This window comes from Neoarius graeffei, chromosome 7, assembly GCF_027579695.1.
Source record: "Neoarius graeffei isolate fNeoGra1 chromosome 7, fNeoGra1.pri, whole genome shotgun sequence".
NCBI classification, from domain to species: Eukaryota; Metazoa; Chordata; class Actinopteri; order Siluriformes; family Ariidae; genus Neoarius; species Neoarius graeffei.
The window spans coordinates 66,628,389-66,651,778 of record NC_083575.1 but is presented as its reverse complement, the minus strand read 5'-3'; the positions used below and the strand labels follow the sequence as shown (position 1 = coordinate 66,651,778).

The window sequence follows — 23,390 nt, the reverse complement described above, 5'->3', positions numbered from 1 at the left end:
ACCACATTATTTTTATTGATGTTTGTTGAATGTGCCAGTCAGATTTTTTTTTCTGTCTGTCTGTCTCTCTCTCTCTGCCTGCCTGTCTGTGTGTCAGCTGCACTGTAAAAAAAAGAATAGTTGAGAATACTTGAAATTTCAAGGCAACAGTCTGCATTAAGAATTTTATGTTTTGCCAATGATGTGCCCATGATAATCCAAACTATGATAAAACTGTTATCTTTATTAAGAATTCTTAATTAAGTCAATTTTCAATTCCTCATTCTGCCAACATAGATTTCTCTTTTTGCTGAACAGTGGCATTCACAGTAGTACAAAAAGGCAATTGAGGTTATCAGACTTTTTGGGGGGGCTTTTTTCACCTTTATTTGGATAGGACAGTGTAGAGACAGGAAATGAGCGGGAGAGAGGGACAGGGAGGGATCGGGAAATGACCTCGGGTCGGAATCGAACCCAGGTCCCCGGATTTATGGTATGGCGCCTTATCCACCTGAGCCACAACCACGACGTGGGTTTTAAAAACTTTATTTCAACATTGAAGTTTTGTAATTGTGTAGAACAATGAAAAAAGGCATGTATAGTTTAATGATAAATTGTGATAACCTCGGGGGTGTCGTGGCTCAGGTGGATAAGGCGCCATACCATAAATCCGGGGACCCAGGTTCGGTTCCGACCTGAGGTCATTTCCCGATCCCTCCCCGTCTCTCTCTCTCCCGCTCATTTCCTGTCTCTACGCTGTCCTATCCAAATAGAGATGAAAAAAGCCCCAAAAAAATCTAAAAAAAAAAATTGTGATAACCTCAATTGCCTTTTTGCACTACTGTGAATGCCACTGTTCAGCAAAAAGAGAAATCTATGTTGGCAGAATGAGGAATTGAAAATTGACTTAATTAAGAATTCTTAATAAAGATAAGTTTTATCATAGTTTGGATTATCATGGGCACATCGTTGGCAAAACATAAAATTCTTAATGCAGACGGTTGCCTTGAAATTTCAAGTATTCTCAACTATTTTTTTTTACAGTGTGGGAGAGCTGCTGAAAGACTGGCGAAGGCTGAATGTGGCCATCACCAGAGCCAAACATAAGCTGCTGATGCTGGGCTCAGCTCCTGCGCTGCGCCTGTACACTCCACTGGAGAAACTTCTCACTCACATGCAGCAAGAGAACATGATATCCTTTATTCTGATCAGAACGTGATATCCTTGGCTCTGCGCTCGTTCTAGTCATTTTAGAACAACGGTTTTTCCAACGCGGTAAACTTTTGCTGTGTTTGGTGATGAATAAAATTCAATTAAATTACAGCAAGAATAATTTTCCCTGCTTCTTTAAGGCTCCTGTAGAGTTTAAGTCCAATTTGAATATAATTGAGTTAATCAGGGTTGTCTTTACCATGTACTAGAAGGTACTGTGTGTATTACAGCTGAAATTGAGAGGCCAATTACCATTCACTTTCATGTAGGCTAACTGTTGGTCAAGTAACCATTTTTCAAGTGGCCCTTTTTTAAAAAAAAACAAAAACAAAACAATTGTTCTGGAATGGTTTAATTGAAATGACAAACCTTCCTCTTCTCTCCAGCCGATGCCACCACTTGTTGACATCTGCCTAAGGTGGGAGCGAATTTCTAGCCCAGGAAAAAAGTAAACAGAATCCGTAAATGAAGAAACTAGTGTGATCGGCTGCGTATGTTATTGTGTGTCACACGAATATGGTGTCTGTTTTGAAATTGCATGTTTATTGTAGGCCAAGAAGCACATTTAAACAGGTCTTAAAAGCTTACTGAATACCTTGTTCTCCTTAACTTGAACTACAGCTGCCCGCTGCTGCTCATGAGGCACTACCTTGCATCAAAATGTGACATTTAGTGGACTCGCACTGCAGCTTCTTAGCACCAACTCCCATTGAGTTAAAGATCCCTAAAGACAGAGTTTCTCTGAGCCTGAATGAGAGTTTGGACTGCTAAATAGATGCTACATTATAATACCTCATGGTTAATAACTGACTTTTTTTTAAACCCCAGTTTTTGTGTTTTCATATGCTTTTATTAAGAGGATTTTTTTTAACAGATATTCAAAGTATTTTGTATGTAAATAGTTTTGTGAGATTTTGTATGTTTTCCTCTAATAAAGATATTAAAGTTTCTAATTACAAACTTTTGTCATTACTAACGAATTGGATTTCTCTGAAAAATAAACTGTTCTTCCACCACCACACATGGTTCCTATGATTAGTTACTAGATTAGCCTGCAGTGAATATGATTGCAATAATTTGACAGTGGACTATACAGTGTATGGCTAAATATTTTCATTGTGAGCTCTATAGCAGTTTCTCTAAAGTTTGAGGATTCCTTGAAGGAGGACCACTGCTCGGCCAGCGATGTCGACTCTGTTGTCTCCTCTCAGTTCCAGCTCGAGTTCTCCACCACGTTTGGAGCACTGGTAGGCTGCCACACAAACAAGAACCAAAGCATGCAGAGTTGTGAATAATTGGGAGCATTGTTGTTTTTTCAGTTTCACCATCTCATCTCCTCTCATTATCTCTAGCCGCTTTATCCTTCTACAGGGTCGCAGGCAAGCTGGAGCCTATCCCAGCTGACTACGGGCGAAAGTCAGTTTCACCAGTCTGAAGAAATATCTTAATGCCTTCCATCTTTGGATCTCTAAAATAAGTCATAATTGAACTCTCTGTATTATGAATTTCTGTTCACAACTGAGTTATTCTGGATTTTTCTCAAATGGTTTGTTGTACTAACCCCGTTTTCAGAAAAGTTGGGATATTTTCCAAAATGCAGTTTAAAAAAAAGTGATTTGTTAATACATGTGAACTTTTATTAAACTGACAAAAGTACTAAGAAAAGATTTTCAGTCGTTTTACTGACCAAGTTAATTGTATTTTGTAAACATAAAGTTAGTTTGATGCCTGCCCCACACACACAAAATAAGAGGCAAAATAAGACCTAAAAGTTTATAGGATGTTAAAGTGCCACCATTTTGGAAGATTCCACAATAAGCAGGTTAACGGGTAATAGGTGAAGGTATCATGATTGGGTATAAAAGGAGCATGCACCAAAAACTCAGTCTTTGCAAGCAAGGATGGGTCATGGCTCACTCCTTGTGCCAAAATGTGAGATAATTGCGAGTCAATTAAAAAAAAAAAAAGAGCATGTCTCAATGCAGAGGATTTAGGTCTTTCAAAATCTACAGTACATAATATTGTGAAAAGATTCAGGGAATTCTGAGACCTCTTGGTGTGTAAAGGTCGGAGAACCATTGTTGAATATACATGACCTTCAAGCCCTCAGGTGGCACTGCCTGAGAAACCATCATGCTACTGTGACAAATATAGCCACATAGGCTGGGGAGTACTTTGGAAAACCGTTGTCGCATAACACAGTCCGCTGCTGCATCCAAAAATGCAACCTGAAACCATGTTTTGCAAGGAGGAAGGCGTTCAGCAATTCTTTGCAAAAATGCTGCCGATTTCTCTAGGCCCAGACTCCTCTTGGATAGACCAAAAGATCATGGAAATGTGTGCTGTGGTCAGAGTCCACATTTTGGCTTGTTTTCGGGAAAACCAGATGTTGAGTTATCAGTGCTAAAGGTGAACGTGACCATTCACATAGCTGCCAACTACTACGAATAAATCGTATTTATTACGATTTGTCGTTTTGATTACGAAAATACGAATTTACTACAATAAAATACAATTTTGCCAATTTTCATGGGTCATTTTCAAAGCCTATCACCGGTGGGATTCGTATTTGAACCCGTTGTCTTTCAAACTGTCTCTGTGCGTATAGGCCAATGCTCTGACCAATCAGCGCAACAGTGACTGTGACGTAGTCAGAGCAACAGAAAGCAGTGGGGGAGGGTAAACCATGGACATATAAACATAGACTCCGCCTTCTGCGTAGAATCATACGTCATCCTCGCCGCCATATTGGATGGGGCAAAGTGGAGATTCTTCAACCGTCTCTGGTATAGCGTCTAGACAGTAGCCGAGAATAAAGACGCCTCATTCATGTGCTGCGTTTAACTGTACCAACAGGTTTACCGTCCAAACGAGATCACATGGGATTACCTTTCACAGGTGAGACTGGAAAAATACTTTTCAATACTGTTCCTTCAGTCTTCAGTTTCCCAGCTCATCTCCACCGGGTAGGTGTATAGTTATAAGCAGTGAGAATTAGATAATACAGTGCCACACTATGATGAACGTTTTTGAACGTATGATGAACGTTTTTAACCTTTCTGAATGTGAAGGAATCGGTGATGTATTTTGTTTTGGTATGACGTTAGAACCTGGCCGAACTCAGTTTGGCAGTCATTAAGCTCACTTTATTCAACGAGAGTAGGTCTGTGTGGTGACTCAATAAATAAAACCGTACATTTTTATTTTCATTCACTATTTCCAGTTTTTCCACTATTTCCATCATTTATCATATTCAGTCTTGTAGGTTGGTTATTGTGGCCTCAGGTTTTGGTAGCTTGCTACGGTATGCTGACTGATTAGCTTACCTGAGCTATCGATCACGTATCTGTCGCTAGTTTGCAGTGTACAGTAGCCTGGCAAGCCAGACTAAATGTGAATATTTAGTCTGACCTCGATCCGTAGACATTTCCGACAGGGGTGGGAGGAACAAACTGCTGTCTTTCAAACTGTCTCTGTGCGTATAGGCCAACGCTCTGACCAATCAGCGCAACAGTGACTGTGACGTAGTCAGAGCGCGCAGTGGAGGAGACCTTGAAATAAATAATTTTTCAAAATGCGTATTAATTAATAAACAGGTTCTAGATATTAAGAAGTTTGGAGATAATGACCACAAGTTTGGAGTCTGTACCACATACTTAACATACACACTTATTTTTTTCAAGTGTTTTTCAAGGGTTTGCTTAAACTGTTTTTGAGAGTTTTTATTTAGTGGTGTTTGGTGAAATAATTTCCCTTAAATTTACAATAACGGGAAAATAAGAAACAATCAAAAAGTAATGTTTCAAAGCTGTTTATTAATTCTTCGTACTGCACAAACTAGCCCCATCCTTTTGGCTACAAGCGGAGCCAGCTGGTAGATCAGACTTTTGCCATAGCTGGTCGGCAAAGCAGCGAAAACGTCCTTCTTGAAAAGGAATGAGCGGAGAACCTCTTCCTGCTCATGTTTCAACGAAAACTCCAAGTCTAATTCTTCTAAAACTGATTCCAAAGCGGAGTCAAATGCGCGCTGTTCACTAGCCGTAGCCATCTTTCCTGTTGTGCTTTCTCCAGCGTCGCGCAGCTTTGTCGTCACTCCTGCAAAAGCCCGCCCAAAGAATCCAAACAAAAACCTTGCGTTGTGATTGGCGGGCACGATTTGATGCCCGGGGTGTTTTTGTTTATATGGTGCGAGGCTAGACCCACTCGCTAGGCAAAAATATTTTTGGCCGCTAGGCGGGTGGGTCTAGTTTACTAGGCTAAGTGTACAGGGTATTTCGCACACTATTTATAACCATCACATTAAAAGTTATTTGTTTTGATGCCTGTTTGTTTCTCAAATATATACGTGTGTGTCTTAATGGGTGAATAAAAGGCATCGAGTTAAATATTATTGTAGAAAGGGGCTTTATGAAGTTCAGTCCATTTACTTGCATTGGTTTACGGGGAAGATTTGCCACATCCAATATGGCGGACACTCTGACGTATCCCAGCAACGGGCCACCAGCTCAATGCGGTGTCTATGTTTATATGTCTCATCTCATCTCATTATCTCTAGCCGCTTTATCCTTCTACAGGGTCGCAGGCAAGCTGGAGCCCATCCCAGCTGACTACGGGCGAAAGGCGGGGTACACCCTGGACAAGTCGCCAGGTCATCACAGGGCCGACACATAGACACAGACAACCATTCACACTCACACCTACGGTCAATTTAGAGTCACCAGTTAACCTAACCTGCATGTCTTTGGACTGTGGGGGAAACCGGAGCACCCAGAGGAAACCCACGCGGACACAGGGAGAACATGCAAACTCCACACAGAAAGGCCCTCACCGGCCCCGGGGCTCGAACCCAGGACCTTCTTGCTGTGAGGCGACAGCGCTAACCACTACACCATCGTGCCGCCCATGTTTATATGTCTATGGGGTAAACAAACAGCATGTGGAGAGGGACACCATTGGAGTGTCAAGTGTTTTGGTGAAGATTCAGCGATCATGGAATGAGCGGAGAGCCTCTTCCTGCTCATGTTTCAACGAAAACTCCTAATTCTTCTAAAACTGATTCCAAAGCGGAGTCAAACGAGTGCTGTTCAATAGCGCTTTCTCCAGCGTCGCGCAGTCTTGTCGTCACTCCTGCAAAAGCCCGCCCAAAGAATCCAAACAAAAACCTTGCGTTGTGATTGGTGGGCACGATTTGATGCCCGGGGTGTGTTGTTGATTCTGTTCTGTTTGATTTGTAGTCATGTGAAGAAGCAAGTTGAAATTGACACTTTTTTGAGCTGTTTCACTTTGTGCCAAGCATGTTTTGAGGCATTTTTATGTTTGGTGTTGATTACAAGAGGTTCCTTTTATGTTTGATCTGTGCCAAATTGCTTTGATTATACATGTATTCTAGTTCCAGGTAAATTTGTTTCCATTGTTGAAAAGAACTTTGCAAATTAATGCAAGATGATAGTTTAGTTTGTAGAATAAATTTTGTAAAACTATTTTGTTTTGGTTTTGGTTTTGGTGTGATTTTTCAGGGTAGTTTTGCTAGAAAGCTTTGGCGGCGGCGGCGGGGGGGCTGCCCCCCCGACCCCCCACCAAGACTCAGTACCCAACCTTGTATTACTATTTACAATTTCAGAATGTTGGCAGCTATGCATTCAGTTTGTGGTGCAAAAGCCAGCATCTGTGATGGTATGGGGTGCATTGCATGTGTTTGAAGGTACCATTGATGCGGAGGCGTATGTTGGGATTTTAGAGAAGGATATTGCCCAGGTCAAAGGGCAGAAAGGTGCATGCTGTGACCTGCGATCAGTCGGGTGGCAAGTGGACGCAAGCGTTTTGCGCCAAATCCTTCGTTGTGGTCAGACGTTGTCTCATCTCATTATCTCTAGCCACTTTATCCTGTTCTACAGGGTCGCAGGCAAGCTGGAGCCTATTCCAGCTGACTACAGGCGAAAGGCGGGGTACACCCTGGACAAGTCGCCAGGTCATCACAGGGCTGACACATAGACACAGACAACCATTCACACTCACACCTACAGTCAATTTAGAGTCACCAGTTAACCTAACCTGCATGTCTTTGGACTGTGGGGGAAACCCACGGGGAGAACATGCAAACTCCACACAGAAAGGCCCTCGCCGGCCATGGGGCTCGAACCTGGACCTTCTTGCTGTAAGGTGACAGCACTAACCACTACACTACCGTGCCGCCCGGTCAGACATTGTAACAATTGAAATTTTGAAGTGTGCCTTTAAGACATGCTGTGTTGCCTAGAGAGGCGGCGTCATCAGCTTGGGCTTGTGTTTTCTGTTAGTTGAGCCGTGCACCTTGCTGGAAATGGGTGTTTCTTAATGAGCTCCTTTTTCTTTTTGCTCCTCAACTCGAGTAATGTTTAGGGAACATGTGACTTCTACAGTGGTGCTTGAAAGTTTGTGAACCCTTTAGAATTTTCTATATTTCTGCATAAATATGACCTAAAACATCAGATTTTCACACAAGTCCTAAAAGTAGATAAAGAGAACCCAGTTAAAGAAATGAGACAAAAATATTATACTTGGTTATTTATTTATTGAGGAAAATGATCCAATATTACATATCTGTAAGTGGCAAAAGTATGTGGTGTGACCCCCTTGTGCAGCAATAACTGCAACTAAACGTTTGCGGTAACTGTTGATCAGTCCTGCACACCGGCTTGGAGGAATTTTAGCCCGTTCCTCCGTACAGAACAGCTTCAACTCTGGGATGCTGGTGGGTTTCCTCACATGAACTGCTCGCTTCAGGTCCTTCCACAACATTTCCATTGGATTAAGGTCAGGACTTTGACATTCCAAAACATTAACTTTATTCTTCTTTAACCATTCTTTGGTAGAACGACTTGTGTGCTTAGTCTTGCTGCATGACCCACCTTCTCTTGAGATTCAGTTCATGGACAGATGTCCTGATATTTTCCTTTAGAATTCGCTGGTATAATTCAGAATTCATTGTTCCATCAATGATGGCAAGCCGTCCTGGCCCAGATGCAGCAAAACAGGCCCAAACCATGATACTACCACCACCATGTTTCACAGATGGGATAAAGTTCTTATTCTGGAATGGTGTTTTTCCTTTCTCCAAACATAATGCTTCTCATTTAAACCAAAAAGTTCTATTTTAGTCTCATCCATCCACAAAACATTTTTCTAATAGCCTTCTGGCTTGTCCATGTGCTCTTTAGCAAACTGCAGACGAGCAGCAATGTTCTTTTTGGAGAGCAGTGGCTTTCTCCTTGCAACCCTGCCATGCACACCATTGTTGTTCAGTGTTCTCCTGATGGTGGGCTCATGAACATTAGCCTATGTGAGAGAGGCCTTCAGTTGCTTAGAAGTTACCCTGGGGTCCTTTGTGACCTCACCGACTATTACACACCTTGCTCTTGGAGTGATCTTTGTTGGTCGACCACTCCTGGGGAGGGTAACAATGGTCTTGAATTTCCTCCATTTGTACACAATCTGTCTGACTGTGGATTGGTGGAGTCCAAACTCTTTAGAGATGGTTTTGTAACCTTTTCCAGCCTGATGAGCATCAACAATGCTTTTTCTGAGTTCCTCAGAAATCTCCTTTGTTCATGCCATGATACACTTCCACAAACCTGTGTTGTGGAGTTCAGACTTTGATAGATCCCTGTTCTTTAAAAAAAACAGGGTGCCCACTCACCCCCGATTGTCAGCCCATTGATTGAAAACACCTGACTCACCTTCAAATTAACTGCTAATCCTAGAGGTTCACGTACTTTTGCCACTCACAGATATGTAATAATGGCTCATTTTCCTCAATAAATAAATGACCAAGTATAATATTTTTGTCTCATTTGTTTAACTGGGTTCTCTTTATCTACTTTTAGGACTGGTGTGAAAATCTTATGATGTTTTAAGTCATATTTATGTAGAAATATAGAAAATTCTAAAGGGTTCACAAACTTTCAAGGACCACTGTATTTTGGGTGGTGTAGTGGTTAGCACTGTCACCTCACAGCAAGAAGGTTTTGGATTCGAGCCCAGTGGCCGGCAGGGGCCTTTCTGTGTGTAGTTTGCATGTTCTCCTCGTGTCTGCATGGGTTTCCTCCGGGTGCTCCAGTTTTCCCCACAGTCCAAAGACATGCAGTTAGGTTAACGTGGGGTGGCCTTGAGTAAGGTACTTAACCCCTGACTGCTCCCCAGGCGCTGTAGTATGGCTGCCCATTGCTCTGGGTGTGTGCGCACGTGTGTTCACTGCTTCAGATGGTTTAAATGCAGAGGATGAATCTCACTGTGCTTGAAGTGTACATGTGACAAAAGTTAAAAAAAAAAAAATGTTCGTCTGATAGAGCCATTTAACCAGGCACGGTAAGGTTGAAGTGTACACAGCAAATTTTATAGTATTAAATCAACTCTGAGAGAGTCAATTTTAACACAATGCTGGTGTTTATTTTGTCCCAATCTCTGCAGTGTTAATTTAACACTTCCTAAAGTTAAATCAAGTTTTTAGTCATTTCAACTCTATATTTTAACGCTTTTGCTTAATACTGGGAAACTAACTATGAGAATTTTGCTGCAGTAAGTTAATAAACTATGAGTATTGTGGAAGTCCTGGAGTTTGTGTGAACGTGTTTTTTTGCCTTCCTCTCCTTCTCCACACACTCCAAACTGCTTCAACCCGCGATTGGTCGCTCAAGTGTTGCACGACCGCCTGCCTCTACCTGCGTCAACCTACTATTTTGCACCAATGAGAAGCGAATCGCAGCTGAAATGCGAACAGATCGTGATCCACTTGTGTCAACCTGCTTTGACTAAAGACCCTCTGCAACACACTGCCATTATCTGTGTCAACGCAAGACCAGTCTTGTCTACCTGTGATTTTGTTATCGCAGGTAGACACAAGTAGTTGAAAACCTAGTTGCAGCCTGCCGTCTGACCTGGGCATATGTTTCCATCAATGCGTCTCTTCTTGGGAAGTCCATGATTATTTCAGCAGGGCAGTGCCAGGCCTCATTCTGCATGGGCTACAACAGCATGGCTTCATGGACAGAGCGAGTGTGCTTGACTGGCCTGCTGCCATCTAGATCTGTCTCCTATTGAGAATGTATGGCGCATCATGAGGAGGAGAATCAGACAACGGTGACCCCGGACTGTTGGGCAGCTGAAGTCCTGTATCAAGCAAGAATGGACAAATTCCAATTGCAAAACTGCAACAATTGGTATCCTCAGATCCCATACAACAAAACATGGTATTAAAGGAAAGGTAATGTAACACAATGGTAATAATGCCTATCCCAACTTTTTTTGTGTGTTGTAGTCTTCGAATTCTAACTTAATTATATTTTGTAAATGTGAACAAAGTTGGTCAGGCTTAGTCAAACTATTAAATATTTTCTTTGTACTTTTGTCAATTAAATAAAGTTTCACATGAATTAACAAATCAGTTTTGTTTTTATTGCATTTTGGAAAATATCCCAACTTTTCTGGAAATGGGGTTTGTATTTATTTTTCCCTTTATTTGCATTTGCTCAGGGCCTCATGTTTTTATTAATCAGTAATGGTCATTTTACTCTCAGCGGTTTTCTTATGTTTTATCTAATTTCATTAATGTGATCCACCCTAAGCAAGAGCTAACAGTGAAGCATTACCCTATGCCCCGTATGTATTTTTAAAGGGAGTACAGAACTGTCTAGGATTTAAAGATTGGTGTTCCATACAGGGTGTTTGTGGCCAGTGTCCCCAGGATAGGCTCTGGATCAACTATGTCCCTGACCAGGATAAAAAATAAAGCACTTTCTAAAGGGTAATGAATGAATCCATGTTTCACTGAGGGGCCTAAATAAATGGAAATATTTTACAATTTATTTTTTGTAGATAGTGGTGGAATTTGTAGAACACCATTATAATATTTATTTTAGGGAATTAAACTGATGAAAAGTTACATTAATTAGAAAACAACGGCATTATATTACTAAGAAGATGGGTATGAAACATATTTTGGTTTTTGACAAACCAAAATACAGATCATTAGGTCTCATTACCTAACATTTTCTTCTTTCCCAGTTTCTCAGACCAGTAAGCAGCGAGGACTGTATGTGCAGAGCCTTTAGGAAAAGTAGAAAAAAATCAGAATGTGAGGTGTTTGGTAGCTGTGCTGACAGGGACAGTTAGAAAGAAGGCATTTTTAATCAAAGTTAGACCATGATCACAGAGGATCATGTGGTTGAAGAGTACGTCATACCAGCGGTGTTGCAGAAGATTGACAAACACCAATTTGGACCTGTTTGACCAATTTGACAAACACCAATTTAGTTTACCACGCATACGCTCATTAGCATGTTGCATAATTGGTACACTGGCACCATTGGAAACGGAGCCACGATCCGAGTGGTTTTGTTTGATTTCTGTAAAGCTTTTGACCTAATTGACCATAACATACTGGCTAGGAAACTTTTGGCATATGATATTCCAATGCAGATCAAGAGCTGGATTGTCGATTTCCTGATGGACCGAAAGCAGCGTGTCAAATTAGCACAAGACTGGTTTTCTGAATGGTATTCGGTGTCTGCCAGCGTCCCTCAGGGGACCAAACTAGACCCCTGGTTGTTTCTCATTATGATCAACGACCTCGATGCACCGATCAACATGTGGAAATAAGTAAACGACACCACAATCTCAGAAGTAGTAGAGAAAGGCCAGGAGAGCAACATTCAATCTGTTGTGGACACTATTTCCAGTCAATCTAGCTCTGAAGGATTTCAGCTGAATGAAACCAAATGCAAGGAACTCAGGATTAGCTTTGCAAAGAACAAACCTGATCTCAAGCCGATAGTAGTTCATGGTAAGTCCTTAGAGACAGTGAACAGTGTCACAGTTTTAGGCCTGAACATTAGCTATGACTTAAAGTCAGGGGCATCGGAAGCATTTTTAATGGAGGGGGGCACTGGCGGGGGGTCCGGAAAACCCGGAGTGGATTTTCAGTGGTATGTGTATTCTCTTATCGATCAAGTGGAATACATTCTTTCACGAAGCAATATAAATGGCACCTGGTGAACTAATATTTTATGTTAAATGCGGGGGGTCCAAACAAAGAATTATGAAATGTGAAGGGGACACTTCCCCTTCACATTCAATGGTGGCGACGCTCATGCTTAAAGTTGAATGTACAAGTAGATAAGAGAAAAACAGACACCCCTACTATAATTTTTTTTAAATTATCTTTTTCATTTTATTTTTTTTCCCCTCACCCCTCCTAGAACTGCCACCTTATTGTGGTGGAGGGATTTGTGTGCTTGAATAATCCTAGGAGCTATGTTGTCGGGGGCATTACGCCCCTGTTAGGGTCTCCCAAGGCAGACAGGTCCTAGGTGACAGGCCAGACCAAGAGCAGTTCACCAAACCCCTTATGGATATTAAAGGAACAAGGACCGTGACGTCACCCGGTATGGCGCAGCCAGGGCCCCACCCTGGAGCCAGGTCTGGGGTTGGGGCTCGTATGCAAGCGCCTGGTGGCCGGGCCTTTGCCCACGGGGCCCGGCTGGGCTCAGCCCGAAGCGGTGACGTGGGCCCGACCTCCTGTGGGTTCACCACCCACAGAGGTAGCCGCAGGGGGCTGGTGCAGTGTGGATTGGGCGGCAGTTGAAGGCAGGGGCCTCGATGACCTGATCCCCGAACACAGCGGCTAGCTGTTGGGACATGGAATGTCACTTTGCTGGGGGGAAAGAGCCTGAGCTTGTGCGGGAGGTTGAGAGGTACCGGCTAGAGATAGTCGGGCTCACCTCCACGCACAGCTTGGGCTCTGGAACCCAGCTCCTCGAGAGGGGCTGGACTCTCCACTTCTCTGGAGTTGCCCACGGTGAGTGGTGGCAGGCTGGTGTGGGCTTGCTTATAGCTCCCCAGCTCAGCCGCCATGTGTTGGAGTTTACCCCAGTGAACGAGAGGGTCGCCTCTCTGCGCCTTCGGATTGGGCAGAGGGCTCTTGCTGTTGTTTGTGCCTACGGGCCGAATAGCAGTATAGAATATCCGGCCTTCTTGGAGTCCCTGGGAGAGGTATTGAGAGGTGCTCGGACTGGGGACTCCATTGTTCTACTGGGGGACTTCAACGCTCATGTGGGCGATGACAGTGACACCTGGAGGGGTGTGATTGGAAGGAATGGCCTCCCCGATCTGAACCCGAGTAGTGTTTTGTTATTGGACTTCTGTACTAGTCACGGTTTGTCCATAACAAACACCATGTTCAAGCATAGGGGTGTCCATAAGTGCACGTGGCACCAGGACACCTTAGGTTGGAGGTCGATGATCGACTTTGTTGTCGTTTCATCTGATCTCTGGCCCTATGTCTTGGACACTTGGGTGAAGAGAGGGGCTGAGCTGTCAACTGATCACCACCTGGTGGTGAGTTGGATCCGCTGGCGGAGGAGGAAGCCGGACAGACCTGGCAGGCCCAAACATATGGTGAGGGTCTGCTGGGAACGTCTGGCCGAGCACTCTGTCGGGGAGGTCTTTAAGTCCCACCTCCAGGAGAACTTCTCCCAGCTTCCGAGGGAGGCGGGGGACATTGAGTTTGAGTGGACCATGTTCTCTACCTCCATTGTAGACACGGCTGTTCGGAGCTGTGGCTGCAAGGTCGGCAATTCCCAAACCCGGTGGTGGACACCGGATGTAAGGGATGTCGTCAAACTGAAGGAATCCTATCAGGCCATGTTGGTCTCCGGGACTCCTGAGGCAGCTGATGGGTATCGGCAAGCCAGGCGTGCTGCAGCTCGGGCAGTTGCGGGGGCAAAAACTCAGAACTAGGAGGAGTTCAGTGAGGCCATGGAGGAGGACTATCGGTCGGCCTCGAAGAAATTCTGGCAAACCGTTCGGCGCCTTAGGAGGGGGAAGCAGTACTCCGCCAACACTGTTTACAGTGTGGTTGGGGAGCTGTTGACCTCGACTGGGGACATTGTCAGGCGGTGGAAGGAATACTTTGAGGATCTCCTCAATCCCACTGTCACGTCTTTCATTGAGGAAGCGGAGGCTGATGACTCAGAGGTGGACTCGTCCATTACCCAAGCCGAAGTCACTGAGGTGGTTTGCAAGCTCCTCAATGGCAAGGCACCGGGGGTGGATGAGATCCGCCCTGAGTATCTCAAGTCTCTGGATGTTGTGGGGCTGTCTTGGTTGACACGCCTCTGCAACATCGCGTGGCGGTCGGGGACAGTGCCTCTGGAGTGACAGACCGGGGTGGTGGTCCCTCTTTTTAAGAAAGGGGACCAGAGAGTGTGCTCCAATTATAGGGGAATCACACTTCTCAGCCTCCCCGGGAAGGTTTACTCCAGGGTACTGGAGAGGAGAATTCGGCCAATAGTTGAACCTCGGATCCAGGAGGAACAATGCGGTTTTTGTCTTGGTTGTGGAACACTGGACTAGCTCTATACCCTTCATAGGGTGCTCGAGGGTTCATAGGAGTTTGCCCAACCAGTCCACATGTGCTTTGTGGATCTGGAGAAGGCATTCGACCGTGTCCCTCGTGGTATTCTGTGGGGGGTGGTTCAGGGCTCTTTGCTAAGGGTTGTCCAGTCCCTGTACGAACGGAGCAGGAGTCTGGTTTGTATTACCGGCAGTAAGTCAGACCTGTTCCCAGTGCATGTTGGACTCCGGCAGGGCTGCCCTTTGTCACCGGTTCTGTTCATAATTTTTATGGACAGAATTTCTAGGTGCAGCCAGGGGCCGGAAGGAATCCTGTTTGGGAACCACAGGATTTCATCTCTGCTTTTTGCAGATGATGATGTCCTGTTGGCTTCTTCAAACCAAGACCTTCAGCATGCACTGGGGCGGTTTGTAGTCGAGTGTGAAGCGGCTGGGATGAGAATCAGCACCTCCAAGTCTGAGGCCATGGTTCTCGACCGGAAAAGGGTGGCTTGCCCTCTCCAGGTTGGTGGAGAAGTCCTGCCTCAAGTGGAGGAGTTTAAGTATCTCGGATCTTGTTCACAAGTGAGGGAAGGATAGAGCGTGAGATCGACAGGCGGATCGGTGCAGCCTCCGCAGTGATGCGATCACTTTACCGGTCCGTCGTAGTGAAGGAGCTGAGGCAAAAGGCAAAGCTCTTGATTTACCAGTCGATCTACGTTCCGACTCTCACCTATGGTCATGAGCTTTGGGTAATGACCAAAAGAACAAGATCGTGGATACAAGTGGCCGAAATGAGTTTCCTTCGCAGGGTGGCTGGATGCTCCCTTAGGGTGAGAAGCACAATTACTCAGGAGGAGCTCTGAGTAGAGCCACTGCTCCTCCACATCGAGAGGAATCGGCTGAGGTGGCTTGGGCATTTCTTTCAGATGCCTCCTGGACACTTCCCTGGGGAGGTGTTCCAGGCATGTCCCCCGGGAGGAGGCCCCGGGGAAGACCCAGGACATGCTGGAGGGACTATGTCTCTCGGCTGGCCTGGGAACGCCTCGGTGTTCTTCCCGAGGAGCTGGCCGAGGTGTCTGGGGAGAGGGAAGATTGGGCTTCCATGCTCAGACTGCTGCCTCTGCGGCCTGGCCCCGGATAAGCGGATCGAGACAAGACAAGATGAGACGATGTTTTTTTTTTTCATTTATTTTTGTTCATTTCATCATTCACATCACTACACTGCTATGGCATGTTCAGACCGCTAGGTGGAGCATCGCGCTTGTGGTAGAATAGGACTTGCGTGTAAACAGGAAGAATAAATCCTGCTGCTGTGAAGTTAACACCAGCGCAACGTGCATCTCCTCTATTCTTACCACAGGTCGGTAAATATACATTTAATCAGGTGTACATGCTACATGTTAAGAGTTGAATGTGTGACTCAAGGATTAGTTGTGTACATGAGCCAAAGTAACAAGTTGTAGGGAGAGTTTGATGTGAATGGAGAGACGGATGTGTATGCTAACTGACTAATGCTAAGTAGTGTGTCATCTCATCTCATTATCTCTAGCCGCTTTATCCTGTTCTACAGGGTCGCAGGCAAGCTGGAACCTATCCCAGCTGACTACGGGTGAAAGGCCGGGTACACCCTGGACAAGTTGCCAGGTCATCACAGGGCTGACACATAGACACAGACAACCATTCACACTCACATTCACACCTACGGTCAATTTAGAGTCACCAGTTAACCTAACCTGCATGTCTTTGGACTGTGCGGGAAACCGGAGCACCCGGAGGAAACCCACGCGGACACGGGGAGAACATGCAAACTCCGCACAGAAAGGCCCTCGCCGGCCACGGGGCTCGAACCCGGACCTTCTTGCTGTGAGGCAACAGCGCTAACCAAGTAGTGTGTCAAGTAAAAAAAAAATGGCGCCGTCCTAGTGGCAGCCTGTCATAGCAGCTCTGGGTATTTGTTAGTTTTTTGTATTTTTATTGAGTATTTTTTGTTTCTTAGTGCTATTTTTGCTATTCTTGCACTGTGCATTGATCACAACATACAGCAAGATGCTTTTCAAGTGGATAGGACACTTTTTAATCATTTTATTTGCATTCGGGTCTCTTCGGATCACTGGGAGCCATGCCTGCAATATCGCTGGCATTGTTTACACCCGCGACCAGCTGATGGCTCTGAGGTACCCAACCCTCTTGCCCGGAGAGAGACCCACTGTACCCAAGGAGCTAAAGCGGAGGCAGCGAGGCTGCAGAGCGGGGCTCAAACGGAGGAGGAAGAAGAGAAAGTTTAAGCCCTACATTCCCGCAGTTATCACTGGAAATGCGAGATTGTTGGCAAACAAAGTGGACAAACTGGAAGCGCTCGTAAGGACACAGAGGGAGTACAGGGAGTCCAGTATCATGTGCTTTTATGGAAACGTGGCTGCACGAACAGATACCGGACCCTAACATCACCATTCCCGGCTTCCAGACAGTTTGAGCAGATAGAGACACCACTGCGACCGGTAAGAAGAAAGGAGGGGGCCTCGCCGTGCTCATGAACAACAGGTGGTGTCACCCCGGGCACGTCTCTGTTAAAGAGTGGGTCTGTAGCCCAGACATCGAGCTTATCGCCATCGGATTTCGTCCATATTATTTGCCGAGGGAGTTTACCAGTGTCATCGCCATTACTGTTTACATTCCACCATCAGGAAACGCGGAGGCAGCATGTGACGTCATCCACACTGTGACTGCCGAACTACAAACAAAACATCCCGGGGCAGTCATCATCATCATCACAGGGAACTTTAACCATGCTTCCATCTCATCCACACTCCTGACTTTCTACCAGTTTGTTACATGCACCACCCATGAAAATAAGACTTTGGACCTGCTGTATGCAAATGTTAAGGATGCATACAGCTCCACTGCCCTGCCACGATTGGGCAGGTCAGACCACAACCTAGTCCTGCTCTCTCTATTATACAAGCCTGTGATTCAGCAGCACCTGGTCACGGTGAGGACAGTGAGGAAATGGTCTCTTGAGGCCATGGAAACACTGCAGGGAGCATTGGAGGCCACAGACTGGGAGGCTCTGTATGAGCCACACGGTGAGGACATTGATGGCCTTACTGACTGTGTCTCGGAGTACATTGGGTTCTGCATTGACAACACCTGTTAGGGTTTTGCTGGGATTCGAACCTGGTTCGTTGGTGTGATAATCCAGCAAACCCCCACTCGGCCACCAGGGGGATGACTCAAATGCAGAGGCGTGAGGCAGAAGTAGAAAAAGTATCAAAAAGGTTTATTTACAATATGTACAAAAAATATCCAAAAAGTAAAAATACCAAAACGCTCAGAAGATATAAGGGAAAAAATAAAAAATCCAAAAGTACAAAACAAAAGCCAAAAAACAGAAAAGAAAAGGCAAAAATACCAAAGCTCAGAAGATCCAAAAAACACAGTAACTACTAGGTCCAAAAGAAAAGCAAAATGCAAAATAAAGAACACGGTACGGAGGAAACTGGAGATAAACATAACAGCACAAAGACTCCGTGACAAGAGGACTGAACTCAGGGGGTATAAATACACAAACTAAATTGAACACAGGTGAAGATGATCAGGACTAAACAGGCAATTAACACAAACACAAAACACAGGAACAGTGGCGGCCTCTAGAGGCCAAAATAAACATGACACAAAAAGGAAATAACAGCGGCCTCTAGAGGCCAAAACAGTCCTAGTCCTAACAACACCATCCCCACTAAAGAGGTCCGCTGCTACCCAAACAACAAACCGTGGGTAACCAGCGACCTGAAGGCCCTACTCAATGAGAAGAAGAGGGCCTTCAGATCGGGGACCGAGCAGAACTACAATGGGTACAAAGAGAGCTTAAACACAGCAGCAGAGAGAGCAAGGACAACTACAGAAGGAAACTGGAACACAAACTGGAGGAAAATAACACCAGGGATGTCTGGAGTGGGGTGAGAGAGATTACCGGCTTCCAGAGGAGAGGTGGGGGTGCAGCTGAGGGGAACGAACAACGTGCGAACAAGCTGAACATGTTTTTCAATAGGTTCAACTCCAACCCCCCTCCCCCAGCCGCCCCCCTACTGATCCTCCAAGCAACAACCCCCCCACTTCCTCCCACCACCTTTACCTCCTTCCCCCCCGCAGACACTCACCAAGAACCTTTTCACACCCCACGCCCTTAGGATATCCCCAAAGTCCCCCCAGTCCCCCACCACCTCCTGCAGCAGACACCTCTCTGCATCACCCTTGTCACCTCCAACCCGCTGCTGACTCTCACCTCGTCCTACTGCACTGGAGGATTACAGGCCGGTGGCACTGACTTCTCACATCATGAAGGTAATGGAGAGACTGGTCCTGGCACACCTCAGACCGTTGGTGTGCCCATCACAAGACCCCCTGCAGTTTGCATATCAGCCCCATGTCGGGGTTGATGACGCAATCATCTACCTGCTGCAGAAGGCCTATTCTTCCCTGGACAAACCCGACACTGCAGACCGCATCATGTTCTTCGACTTTTCCAGCGCCTTCAATACCATCCAGCCCAGACTACTGAAGGCTAAATTGGAGGACATGCGGTTGGGTGCTCCCCTCGTCACTTGGATTGATGACTATCTGATGGGCAGACCACAGTTTGTGAGACTAAAGAGCTGTGTGTCTGGTCGTCTGATAAGTAACATTGGGGCCCCTCAGGGAACTGTGCTGTCCCCCTTCCTCTTCACCACATACACTTCAGATTTCAAGTACTGCACTGAGTCGTGTCATCTGCAGAAATTCTCTGATGACGTGGCGATTGTGGGGTGTATTGAGGGTGGGGGGGGGAGGCTGAGTACAGGGACCTGGTCGACCGCTTCGTGAAGTGGTGTGGGGAGAACCACCTGCAGCTGAATGTGAAGATGAGGGAGATGGTGGTGGACTTCAGGAGGAACAAGCCCCTGCCGTCTTCAGTCAGCATCAGTGGGATGGATGTGGATATGGTGGCCTCATACAAGTATCTGGGTGTTACACTGGACAACAAATTGGACTGGTCCACTAACACAGAGGCCATCTATAAGAAGGGCCTGAACCGGCTTTATTTCCTGAGGAGGCTCAGGTCCTTTCATGTCTGCAACAAGATGCTGCAGATGTTTTATCAGTCTGTTGTGGCGAGCACCATCTTCTTTGCTGTGGTGTCCTGGGGTGTGGGCATCAAGACAAAGGACACCAACAGACTGAACAAACTGATCAGGAAGGCAGAGTCTGTTGTTTGCTCTAAACTGGTCACCCTGGAGGAGGTGGTGGAGGGCAGGATTCTGACAAAACTGCTGGCAATCATGAACAACCCCTCTCACCCCCTCCACAAAACACTGGACAAGCTAAAGAGCAGTTTCAGCAACAGACTCGTTCAACCCCGCTGCTCCAAGGAATGATGCAGGAAATCATTCCTACCCACGGCAATCAGACTTTACAACTCATCTACCTCTGTTAGAGCCATGATCACACATCTGGACTAATTCTACCTGTCACCCTCTGCATTACATATAACATAGTAATAACCAGTGTTGTGCAAGTTCACACTTTTTTTGAACTAGTTCAAGTTCAGTTCAAACATGTTAAAAGTGAACTGGTCACGTTCATAGTTCACAGTTTTAATTCTGAACTAGTTCAAAGTTCAGTTCATTTTACTTTTAGGCGGGATATGAAAATAAAGACTAAAATTATATGCTACATTCTAGCTCAAAACTACTCACATATTATAGATATTATATTCTATCACACAAAATGGAAGTTATTGTACATACTATATATGGAAAAAGGACAAAATATTTTGAATTCTTCACTGACTCAACCACTGCACCAAAACGTTACACGTGACTTCAAACAAATGCTTTCAGTTTCAACTAACAGTAACTTCTAATAAACTAGTCTGATGAACGAGGGTTTCTCAACTTTGCTTAGTGGTTGTAAATCTTCCACAATGTAGTCAATAATCAGTTTATCTACCTGCTGCTGGGAGACAGTGGTACTCTTGAAGGCTGCAGGCAGTGTGACTTGGATTTTGGGATTTTGGCAGGGGATCTTCTTGCCCTTTCCCTTCTGATCCTCGAGGACTTGCATATATGCTTTGAAACTGGACAAATGCTTCAACTCAATGTGTCGTTTCAAATTTGAGAACAACGTTGTCGATGTTCTTACTTGTTTTTTTCAGAGAAGGTGGACAGAGCTTACACAGAAAGGTAAGGTTTTTACCATCTGAGTCTGTGTGAAATTGTGTAAAATTGCTGTAAATAACCATGAGGAGAATCCGTCTCATTTGTGTTCTCCGTGCCGCTACTTGAACTTTCACTGGCCATGTTGCTGTGAGTGTGCGCCGGCTGTGGTGTGCGCGCTGTCTGCTCCCTGTAGCTAGGGAACGCTGGGTTACGCCTATTCTGCTCTGCTGCATCATGGGTAAATCATAGAGCCATCCACTATCTCCGGCTTCACACTACATTATCCATGATGCATTGCACACACGCGGCACCTCAGGGCAGTGAGTGACAACAACGTCACACCGACAGTGAAGTCCGTAGAACGTAAAATATCTTGCAAGTAGACGTGCCACTCGATTCATCAGGTTTCATGTTTCGTTCATCTTCATGTTTGTCGTTCATGTCGCATAATTTGAACGAATTCACGTTCAAGTTCTTTCATTACAAAGTTGTTGCGTTCAGTTCAAAGTTCATGGAAAAACGAGCGTGTTCAATGAACGCGTTCTTTTGAACGCGTTCATGCACAACACTAAGTATAACGTATACTTAGTGTTTACTATGGGACATGTGACGTGGGAATATTATCCGTATTGATATTATATATCATATTTTTGCAATATTCGCATCCTATTGCACATTCTATGTACATATTCATAGTATATTATTTAAGGTATGTGTATATCTTGTTTATATCTTGTTTTTTATTCTCTTGACCTCAGTACTTTATTTTATTCCATTGTATTTTTTATTGTATTCAAATTTACTGGACTGCTATGACGATCTAATTTCCCTTCGGGGATAAATAAAGTCTATCTATCTATCTATCTATCTATCTATCTATCTATCTATCTATCTATCTATCTATCTATCTAAGTCAAGTCAACTTTGTCAAATATGCTATACATGCACGACATACAGCACAGATGAAATTTCAGTCCTCTCTGACCCACGGTGCAAACAGGCAATGCAATAAAAGTAGAATAATTGAAATAAACAATATAAACAGTATAAACACCACTAGATAAGAAATAGACCTAGACTAACAGTCAAGGGCATTTGAGGTATAGCAGGTAAACATGAAATAAACAGTATAAACAATAAACTAATAGCTGTTAAGGTGAGGTAGTGCAGAATAGTGCAAAATAGTGTGTGAAGAAAGTTTTATCCAAAACCACCTGTGGGTGTACTGAATGTGTTTGTGTTTCATTAATGAATCCGTTTCATACATGTTATTTACCAGCTGGGCGGTCTGTACCGTGAAATACCATGACCGAGGTCTTGAAAGTACTGAGCGAGGCCCTCTGGGCCGAGGTCGGTATTCAAGGCCGAGGTCATGGTATTTCACCATACGGACCAACCTTAAGCTGGTAAATATATTTATTTTTTTCTTTACCAAATTCTAACAGAAAACGAGAGCGCCCGAAAGGGAAGACCGAGCCGAGCTGCCATTTTGAATCCTCATTCACGGCTGTAATGCAAATTGCTTCCTCCTCAGTATCCAAGTGCACTTCCATGGCAGGAAAAACTACATTTTGCCGCCTATGTAGTCCCCTATTTATACAAAATTGAGTCATTCAGGATTCAGCCATGTTTTTGCTCAGTGTTGGCAAATTGCAGGCTTTTAGCTTTCTCCTGAAATGTTTTCTTTTATTTCTTCTTCCTCAGGGTAGTAAAACTTGCTTTCGCTGTGAACACTGTCGTTATCGCTATCCATGCTGTAAAATTAATGCTATTCTCTTTAGAAATGCTGGCAAAAATTTATAAGATTTTTTAATGTGTCTGAGTTGAATAACTGAGTGTTGTGAAGCAGATGAACATGCAGAGGCTCCATGAAGCTCAGGCCATAAGCTTGAACAATTCTGTAGACATGTTGATACCTGAAGTGCTGAAACACATGTAAACAGGAAGAATAAATCCTGCTGCCGTGAAGTTAACACCAGTGCAACATCTCATCTCATTATCTGTAGCCGCTTTATCCTGTTCTACAGGGTTGCAGGCAAGCTGGAGCCTATCCCAGCTGACTACGGGCGAAAGGCGGGGTACACCCTGGACAAGTCACCAGGTCATCACAGGGCCGACACATAGACACAGGCAACCATTCACACTCACATTCACACCTACGGTCAATTTAGAGTCACCAGTTAACCTAACCTGCATGTCTTTGGACTGTGGGGGAAACCGGAGCACCCGGAGGAAACCCACGCGGACACAGGGAGAACATGCAAACTCCACACAGAAAGGCCCTCATCGGCCATGGGGCTCAAACCCGGACCTTCTTGCTGTGAGGCGACAGTGCTAACCACTACACCACCGCGCCGCCCACCAGCGCAACATGCATCTCCTTTATTCTTACCACAGGCAAGACAGAGGACTTGCAGCCTCCCTGGCTATCAAGTTAGGGAGGCAACAAATTTGGGGGCTCGTCCGGGATTAGCGCTCTTGGTGGACGGGCGCTAATCATCCAAGAACTACGGGATCCTGATTTCCTGTTTCCTGAGAGAGAGAGAGAGATCCAGTCGAGCAACGGACTTCAGGTATCCAGAGATGGCTGCGCTACAAGATCTGCAGTGGGAGATTCAGCAACAGCTTCATCAGCTA

General features: G+C 45.0%; 2 protein-coding genes across 6 annotated transcripts in view; one reads left to right on the top strand and one right to left on the bottom strand.

Annotated features, from left to right (window-relative positions):
• LOC132888900 (DNA replication ATP-dependent helicase/nuclease DNA2-like) overlaps positions 1-2,081 on the top strand; it is a 34,239-nt gene extending 32,158 nt beyond the window's left edge. Inside the window, exon 13 of the mRNA XM_060924992.1 lies at positions 1,024-2,081. Coding sequence (XP_060780975.1) covers positions 1,024-1,086 — 63 coding nt within the window. The 3' untranslated portion in view covers positions 1,087-2,081. The remainder of the gene's footprint in view (positions 1-1,023) is intronic.
• Positions 2,020-23,390, bottom strand: part of LOC132889596 (phenazine biosynthesis-like domain-containing protein 1) — an 86,812-nt gene continuing 65,441 nt past the window's right edge. For 4 of the 5 annotated variants that reach the window (XM_060926262.1, XM_060926265.1, XM_060926264.1 and 1 more), the window contains 2 exons: positions 11,208-11,270; positions 2,020-2,443 (listed from right to left, as the gene is read on the bottom strand). In XM_060926262.1, the coding sequence (XP_060782245.1) occupies positions 2,331-2,443; positions 11,208-11,270 (176 nt within the window). In that variant the 3' untranslated portion in view covers positions 2,020-2,330. The remainder of the gene's footprint in view (positions 2,444-11,207; positions 11,271-23,390) is intronic. The other variant, XM_060926263.1, reaches the window with a different exon arrangement.